Here is a 9,597-nt window from a genome sequence, read left to right on the forward strand (position 1 = left end):
TATCCATTAACATTTAGAATCACATTTCATTAGACAAGATTTCGATATATTAAATTTGTTTCCATAAAATTGTTTGACATTAAAAGAAAAATAGGCAGTGAGTACTACACAAATTAAGAAATGTTCAAAGTTTTAGAACAAAAATTAAAGTAAAATTAGCCATTAAATAAATATTAAAAATAAGATAATAAAAAAACTCATAATCTGTTATTGTAAAACTTTATAAGCACAACAATTAACAAGAAAACAATATTTAAACAAATTAAATACTAATATATATATATATATATATATATATATATATATATATATATATATATATATATATATATATATATATATATATATATATATATATATAACTATTCTAAAAATAAGTAGTTCCATAAACTAAATATATATGCAACAATAATACTGTCTATAAGATTCTTTAAATTATTATTTTTCATTTGAATCTACAAAAGATAGTTGACAAAAATCACCTCCAAACAAAATCTGATATGTTTTTACTTCATAAAATAGATTTGTTCATACAATAATTATTAATATATGTTTCATTAGTTATTAATATATGTTAAAACAGGAAAATAATAAAATGTTAAATCACCTTAAACAGAAATATTGCCAAAATAAAACTATTATATGTTGCTTTTATAATTTTATAATATTTAAATATATAACGCAGCTTTAAAATTAATTACCTGTATTTACATCAATTGTAAAAATAACTTCTACAAATAAGAATAACTGAATAAAGATTTTTAAAAATAAAGTTGCTTAAATGTTGATTTTCCATCTTTTTTTTGCTTCAAACATTTATCAGCTTTTGACAAAATATATCAAATATAATTAAATAAAAAAAAAAGAAATTTAATAAGTAACAAACAAGATTCTAAGTAGTAAAAATAGTAAGTAGTTGATTATTCACAAAACATGATTTTCATTTTTTGTCAGATGCTAACTGTGCTCTCATTTCTTTTTTATTGACTTTTCCCAAGACATTTCGAGGAATTGCGTTAACATGTTTAATGATTGATGGAACTGTATATGGAGGTATATATTGCTTACACCAAGTTTTGAGCTCAGCATCTGATACTTCTTTACCTTTCTTGAATACGATAATAGCAGTAACTCTTTCTCCCCATACATCATCAGGAAGTCCAAGCACTGTACATTCAACAATATCAGGATGTCGAAGTAAGCAGGATTCAACTTCAAGAGCACTAATCTTATATCCTCCACTTTTTATTATATCAACAGATGTTCTTCCGAGAATCTTAAAAGCTCCATTCTCAAAACATGTAGTATCACCTATAATAACAAAAGGGGATTTTTTTTAATAGAAAGAAACCCTGTTTTAAGCTATTGTTTATCAAAACAAATCTATAAATCCTGCAGATAAGTAAAATGTAAATTTAAAAGTGTGATACAAATAGAGTTAAATAATATGAAAAATAAAAATTAATTCCACTTAAATTTTTGGAAAATGATCTAAAATAATATAATTCGTTTTTTTCTATAATATTTTCTAACAACTAAAACATATACAATATTTAAAAACTTAAGTGAAAATGAATAGAAGACTTATCTTATAGATCTTCGTACTTATCTTTTTGCAAATCAAAACACAGGAAACACTTTTATATCTGCAAAATTTTCCAAATTTTAAGCATAAACTCATTTGCATCCCATCTAACAGCAGTCAACTGAGAAGACTATGATTTTTTCGGTACAAATAATTTGCAGCTACATTACATGCCCTATATATTCAATATGTGAGTAGCAAAAATAAAGAATACATGTTTTCCCATTACAAGAAGCATTGTTAATAATCTACTTGCCACGATCTACTACCTTTTTATTATAATTACAGGATAAGAAATAGTAGTAAGTTATTTTATTATCAATTTAAAAACAAGCCAACCAATTTTTTTAAAAAATAATTTGTCAATTTGAAAAAGCTATTGTGGAATGTTACATAATGAGAATATAAACAGGTCTAAAGCAAAAGGGGAGAAATCTCTGAGGACCATGAAGACTCTAATATCTTGATGAGTTAATGATCCTCTTTTACTTGGCTAAAATAGCAATACAATTTCAATAGCAATAGAAATTTTTTTTAGACCTCTGTTAATGCAGGCTTTAAACTTTTGATGTTCAGACAAGCACACCAGAGTTCACAACAAATCATATATAAAGAAAAGAATAAATATTTACCAGTGCCAATAAAAAGTATTGCTTTTATCCCTATAGGTTACATCCCCAAAGAAAGATTTTCCAGTTTGTCCTTGAATAATTACCTGTGAGGAACCAACCATCTTCTGTAAATGCTTCCTTAGTAGCCTTTTCCTTATTCCAATACTCCTTGAACACATTAGGACCTCTAACAAGTAGCTCACCAGAAGTATCACCCCCTGTTAGAACTTTTACTTGAGAATAATCACCCACGACCAAATCAATTGCTTCATTTGAAGATTCATCACTTATTTTTCGTATTTTAACTTCAACATCAGGTAAAGGAACCCCAACAGTACCTAATAAGATATAAAAATGAACATACAATTAATAATAAGACAGAGTTCTAAATTAGAATAATTAGAATAAGACAACTACTAATTTAAAACACCCTTATAGTTGCATTGATATCACAACTGATTCAGGGTAAGAGATAGTAGCAGTTCGATAAACTAATTTACAAGACTTAATACTAGTATAGAGATATTTAGAACTATGAATGGAGAGACCGATTGCTTCCTGAGCATTTTCTAAGTTTGGAATATGCATAGTACTCCATCTCAGTTAGCTTAAAATAAATATAGAAAACTGTATGGTGCCCCACCAAAATGAAAAAGTTTTCAATTTGATAAAAACTAAGATGAAAGGCAATTTAAGCCCCACCCCCTCAAATTAATGTTGCAAGGAGACCTACAACTTATTACAAAAGAGTCTTTTGTAAAAGTATCAAATAGTTACTTTTTTTTTCCCAAGAGGGAGAAAAACTACAACCTTTTTACTTTTCCCATTACATTTGGAATTTAAAGAAGAACTTTAAAATATTCATCTGAAAGAAAAATGCATTAAAAATTTATGCAAATTCTTTCTACACAAAAATGTGCCTACTCAATAATATAAATAAAAATACATAACACTTGCTACCAAAATTATTCTTTACATTTTTTAAAGAAACAAAAAATGACATTTCTTAATACAACTTATGAATGTTTTCCCAATAATATATATGTATATATAAAATGATATTTTAAACTCCAAATTCAATTTAATTAATTTCTAAGATTTTATCTTAATTTAGCCCATAGTAACTTCATTCTAAAATATTCTCTTATTTCCTGATCCAATTCCACTTTCACTAATTAATTAATTCAAGCCTATCAGCCCGGGATGAAATAAAACAATGCCAAAAAAATCTCAAAAGTCTCTTCACTGTCTTAGAAACTGCCTTCTGATTCAAAAAATTATATGTTTACATTATATATAAGTAAGCATATAATTTTTTTAATCAGAAGGCAGTTTCGAAGACAGTGAAGAGACTTTCAATTTTAAAGTTCGCATTAATTGCATTCTGGGAAGGCATAATTTATTTACAAGAGGCGCGGACAAAGCACATCCGCTCACAGCAACAGATTAAGCAAGAAGTGAGGGAAGAAGCAATAAGTAAATTATCCCTAGTCTTATGAGATATTGATAGGGATTTCTGATGCATGTCAATCACAAGTAAGGGAAACAGAGATCTTTTAAAAAGAATGTGCTTACTGAACATTTTTCTATCCCTTCAAGTAGAGTGTGTGAATTGCCGACCTAAGCATAGCGAAGCTTCTCTTGAATTAATTAAATAGAAAAAGTGGAATGCAATCAGGAAATAAGAGAATATTTTAGAATGAAGTTACTGTGGGTTAAATTAAAATAAAACTTTAGGAATTAATTTGGATTTAAATTCGTTTAAAATATCATTACATATTATATATATATATGTTCAAAATTTTACTAATTTTTACTCTAAACCTTAACCTTTCTCTTAACCTTTTAGATATCAAGCCATCATGGAAATATTACCATTGACATTATTTGTTGAGGGTTTCAAAGTTAATTCAGACATATAGCCTCCATTGTCCTCAATGCAATAATTATAGGCATGTGCTTTGCATTATAACACAAGACTCTTAAGACATTTCAATATATTTTCTGCAAGAAACATTTCATGTTATTTTTTTTAGTCATTAACTTTTCTTAATAAGCAGTACAGATGGTGGATGCATCAGCTGAATTTTTTTCTTCAACATAAAAGACTACATACAGGCTGTAAAGCAAAACCATTAAAATTTCATTCCCTTTGCAGAACTAATCTAAGTAATTCTAATCAACCTGAAAGCTTGATTCTATGTTCCAATTTATCACCTCATACATAATCCCTAGATTAATTGCTAATCAAATAATGTCATGGATTGTGAATCTTTCATGTAATTAGCGCATGACTAAAAGAGCAGAAGCATTTTTTCTCCAACAGAATCCTCATTTTAAAAGGTTATTTTGAAATTTCATCCTCTCATAATCTAAAAGTTAAATGCATATTTAACTGTGCTACATGTTTATTAAATGCATGGTCCAAATGATTTAAAATGAAGAATACACAGGCAGTCTAATTGTAAGTGTTACATACTTTCAATTTCAATTATCACAGACATTTTCATAAAATTTTTTATCTTCAAACACTTAAAATTTTATATGTCTGTTAAAAGGAAAACAAAGTCCATATTCAGTTTTAAAATGGTACATAAAAAAAGGCAGTAAATACCTGCCTCACGGGGCCCCTTTAATTGAGTAGACAATGCCATTCCAATTTCAGACATTCCAAAACGTTCAACAATACGATGGCCTGTAATATCTTCCCAACGACAGAAAACTGGTACTGGTAAAGATGCAGAACCAGAGCACATTAACCTAAGTAGAAAGAAGTTCCCTTTCACATGTCATGATATGCAGACAAAGAAATAAACAAGTGAAAAGCAGCTTAAATGAATCATCTGCAATTTAACTGAAGTTAATGATGTTTGTTACTAATTGGAAAGCAAAAAATAAGTGGAAAGAATGACAAAACTTTACACTGAAGAATAAATATAAATAACTAAAATCATTTTGAAAAATTTAAGATTATCCTACTGCAGTTTTATGAACATATATAAGTATAGAATAATATATACATCACATCAATAGCATGATAGAATATACCGAATTTATTCAATACATTTCATAATTAATATTCATGATTATAGAAACAAATATACTTAATCATGATAAACAGAAATTGAAATGAAATAACAGAAATATATAACAAAACTTTCCACAAAATTATTACTAAAGTATCATTCCATTTAATTTTAAGCAAATACTCTCCAAAATAGTTGAATAAAATATTATGATAAACAATACAGTCATTTACATACATGAAGGGAAGAAAGTTTATACAATGTAATAGCACACCAAATAACTTATTTTCTATGAATTGAGGATTTACCATATTTCCGAAATAAATTATTAAAAAAATTATTTAATTAATAATTTATTATTTATAAAATAAAATAAATGACTTATTTTATTTATTGTAATTATTTAAAAATAACAGATAACAAATGTAGATCATAACATCTTGGTATTTACTTAGATTGCAACAAAATTTGACAAAAATTTGCAAATGTAGATTAATAACCTCAAATGAAATTTTAGATTCAATTGTTTACTATACAAAAATTGATGAATTAAGAAAGTTCATAAGGAATAATTTTTAAACATGCAAGGATGTATTAAAGATACTTAAACAAAAGGAGTTAATGGAATTATTTTAATTATTTAAAATGTACCTCATTGATTTCAAACATTGCTTTCTAGCTTCACTTTCACTTTTCCCAACTTTCTCAAATTCTTGCACTAACTTTGCGTACATAGTAGGAACAGCAAAAAACAGATTTACCCTGGGCTTGTTATCCATGTTAAGAAAGTGTTTCCATGCCTTAAAAAGATACAAAAAAGAAATTTTAGTTTTCACACCATTCAGAATTTATCACAACCTCATTATATTTTATTTTATTTTACCAATCATTCATTAGTATGAAGATTAAAAAAAAAAAAAAAAAAAACGTCAGTTAATTTGAGAATTTAGTCTTTATTTATTAGATTTAAAATAATTTCATAATTATTTTACAATAAAAATACTTTATTTCCGAACTTGCAATAGTACTTTCTTATTTTTGAAAAATAATTTAACATCTATACCAGTGGCAGATTTAAGCAATTTATGGCCATAGACACTGTACATTATGAGGTCTCTCTCTTAATAAACTGGTCAATTTAGTTTCATACTTTTATACATTTTTAACTTGACATTATGTTAATGATTTATTTTAAGTTAATTTTTATTTTTATTTTAGTAATAACCTTGTGATAATGAATATGTTTTATTTATTTATTTTGACTCTTTACAATAAGGCATTAATATTTGCACCTTATCTTATTTAAACAGATTCTTAGCCTTTATAAGTACTGCAAAATTGAAATTGAAAATAATACAACAGATAGGAACTTGACTTAAAAAAAAAAAGAAAAAAGATCCTATTATCCTAATACAATATTATTCATAGAATTTGTATTTTTTAGATTTATTAATTTGGCTTTTACACTAATACTTTTTAATCAACCTGCTTGTGACCCCTAGACCAGTAGCCCAGTCGGAAATCAGGTGCTGATCTACACTGAAACCAATTTACTTTAAATAATCTGATATAGCTGAAGAATTTTTTTCCCCCACAAATATGTAAAATATTAAAAGATAAAAAACTAAAGTTTTTCTGATCACAGCACTGAAAGTTTTAATAACTAAAAATATTTAGAATTAAAAAGCTCACATCATTGAATTATAATGCAACCTTAAACTATAACAATGGCATAAATACCTTAACTCTGGTTCTTCATATAAAGTTGATGCCTTAAATAGCTCAGTATAAACAATTTTAGAACAGTCAAACAAAAACTGAGCATTAGAGTAAATTAAGCCATATTTTTCATTAAACATAATATTGGCATATATAATCAAGGCATAATATTGAAAGGAAAAATATGTTTTCATTTAAAATCTGATAGGAATAAAAAATTTTAGCTACCTATACTAGATACCAGTACTTTTCAAATAGTTTACTTTCAACGATTACAAAATACAATGCCTAATTTAGTGCAAATTGTGCATTGGTCCACTTTGATTCTCAACTCTTCATATTGTAAAGTATAATTTAATTTAAAGTTAGTCTTTCTTACTATGTAAGACATAATGTGCAAGTAATTCTAGAGCATCAATTTTGAACATTTGTACTTTTATCATATAGTTCCATTTTTGACAAATTTGTCATTTAATAGGTAAATCATTGATTTTAAATATCTAGTTTGGCTTCATGCAAATATCAAAAATTAGTTTATTTGTTCATTATTAGCTATATGATAATAAAATTCCAATTGCATTCCATGTTTAACCTACACAATGTTAATACATATAAAATATATTTTATTTTATTATAGTATAGTGCTTGTTGAATTATATGATTATAAGGTTAGTTCTAAATAGTTTACCTCTACTGTATCAAATTTCTGCTGAAAGACAACTGTGCCACCAACTTTTATAGGACAAAGTAATGCATTCATAATTCCATGTATATGATGAAGAGGCAAAGAATTGAGAATAGAGTCAGTTGATGAAATTTCCCACATTTTAATAACAGCTGAAGTCTAGGTAATGAAAAAATAATTCAATAATCATTATATTAAAACAATTAAAAACTAAGTTGTGACATCAATCATATTACATATTATAAACAATATACTGTGCGAAATGGAATATTTTTTGAGTTTTTTAATAATAAAATGTTCTACTTCCAAGAATTACATATCATTTATAATATATATATATATATATATATATATATAAGTTTATAAGATACAAACTCTTTTTCTTAAAAAAAAAATTAAATAATAAGAATATTGACTAACCTGTGCATGAAGGGTACCATGATTTAGAACAACACCTTTGGGTCGACCAGTAGTTCCACTGGTGTAAATTATAAGCCCTCTTTTGTTCTCATAACTAGAATCCCATGAAAAGAACTCTGATTGTAATAATTGATGATGATCAACAGTTGACGAGCTAGATAATATATCATGATCTACAGTAAAGTAAGGAAGATTGGACTTGGATGCAATATTTTTTATTGTTTCCACATACTTTTCATTTGAAATTAAAAGGTTACTTTGTGAATCAGTAATATAATACTCTAAAAGTGAAGGGGGATGTGCACTGCATAAAGGAACTGCAGTGTTACCAGTAATCCAACAAGCTAATAGCACAGACACATAAGTAGCATCACTTGAACACAGGAAAGAAATCCTTTCATTAGAGTTAGGAATTATTTTTTTAATTTTCTGGGCTAAAAGATAACTAGTATGCAAAATATCTTTATATCTAAACGAACCACGATTATCAATTACAGCTATATTATCAGAATGTTGCAGAAAACTGTCGTAAAATGGTTTGAAATTTTTTGTTGAGAATGTTTTACTAAAATAAAAAGAAATTTGTTTTTCAATATAATTTTTTGGGTGAAGAAAACAGAAAATTCGATTCATTTTTCTCTCTTCCCTAATTAAACCGCTTACAAGAACAGTATAATCTGTATCTGATAAAACGCTCCAAATAGGTTAGTACTACGATATCGCGATAAGAGTCGAAATTGCAACAACAAAAAATAAATAAATTTAATAACAAGTTGTTCAAATCTAGATGGGGAGCGGGAAGTATTGATTAGAGACTGCCGTTCATACTAGAACGGATTCGTAGATCTGTACCTGAAAAGTGAACGTTAATATATACGACATTTCGGCCCACTTCAGATTTTGAGAAAATCTAGAATATTATTCTATGTTTCTCTACCTCTATTTTTTTATGCCAGAAAGAAATCAGATGGTTTTGTATGAATGAATATATTATTAATAGCCTCTACTTTCTGATATTTTATAATAATAATGCCTTTTTCTATAAAAAAAAAATGGATTTGTATTCGTATAGTACGCTTAATACATAAAACAGCGTTCACACGAGATCAACTAATCACCCAATGGAAAGCCACGCCTACCAAAGGAACATCACGTGACACCAATGGGACAATGGCAAATGGTTTTCGACTTCGATGATAGACTTATCGGGGCACCCGTCGTTGGAGAAGGACTATCCCCTTATTGATGTGGCTGATAAGAGCTTTACTTTTACTAAATGGCTATGATATTTGGCAAATGGTTGTCTCATCGGAAGAACTATATGTCATTGTCCCATTGTTGTCACGTGATCATTCTGAGATTGGCGTGGCCAACCATTGCGCGCAATAATTGGCCTCGTGTGAACCCGGCAATATCTGATAATAAATTTCACAGCCGATTTTTTTTTCTTTTATTTACTTTAGCATTTTTTAAAATATTTTATTATTTTTCCTGGTAATTTATTTTTGAGGTAAAATTTAAATATTATCGATATCAAAAGCTATGAAACGC

The 9,597-nt window shown here is 27.2% G+C and overlaps 1 protein-coding gene across 1 annotated transcript; it reads right to left on the reverse strand.

The window, feature by feature from the left end:
• Nucleotides 1-466: 466 nt before the first annotated feature.
• LOC129961094 (malonate--CoA ligase ACSF3, mitochondrial-like) lies at nucleotides 467-8,869 on the reverse strand. The gene is made up of 6 exons (XM_056074914.1): nucleotides 8,047-8,869; nucleotides 7,630-7,785; nucleotides 5,874-6,022; nucleotides 4,811-4,956; nucleotides 2,301-2,534; nucleotides 467-1,311 (listed from the first exon to the last, which is right to left on the reverse strand). The coding sequence occupies exons 1-6, from the start codon at nucleotides 8,677-8,679 to the stop codon at nucleotides 941-943; spliced, it is 1,689 nt and encodes a 562-aa protein (XP_055930889.1). The 5' UTR covers nucleotides 8,680-8,869; the 3' UTR covers nucleotides 467-940.
• Between the last annotated feature and the right edge of the window lie 728 nt (nucleotides 8,870-9,597).

Source organism: Argiope bruennichi, chromosome X2 (genome assembly GCF_947563725.1).
Source record: "Argiope bruennichi chromosome X2, qqArgBrue1.1, whole genome shotgun sequence".
In the NCBI taxonomy this organism is placed as follows: Eukaryota; Metazoa; Arthropoda; class Arachnida; order Araneae; family Araneidae; genus Argiope; species Argiope bruennichi.

Bases quoted from the DNA above. Each gene is read 5' to 3' on its own strand.
- LOC129961094 (XM_056074914.1), bottom strand. From the start codon at position 8,679: ATGAATCGAATTTTCTGTTTTCTTCACCCAAAAAATTATATTGAAAAA. The intron at 4,957-5,873 runs GTACATTTTAAA...CTTTCTACTTAG, and splicing joins CAATGTTTGAAATCAATGAG to GTTAATGTGCTCTGGTTCTG. The intron at 2,535-4,810 runs GTATTTACTGCC...ATATCTTATTAG, and splicing joins AAAGGGGCCCCGTGAGGCAG to GTACTGTTGGGGTTCCTTTA.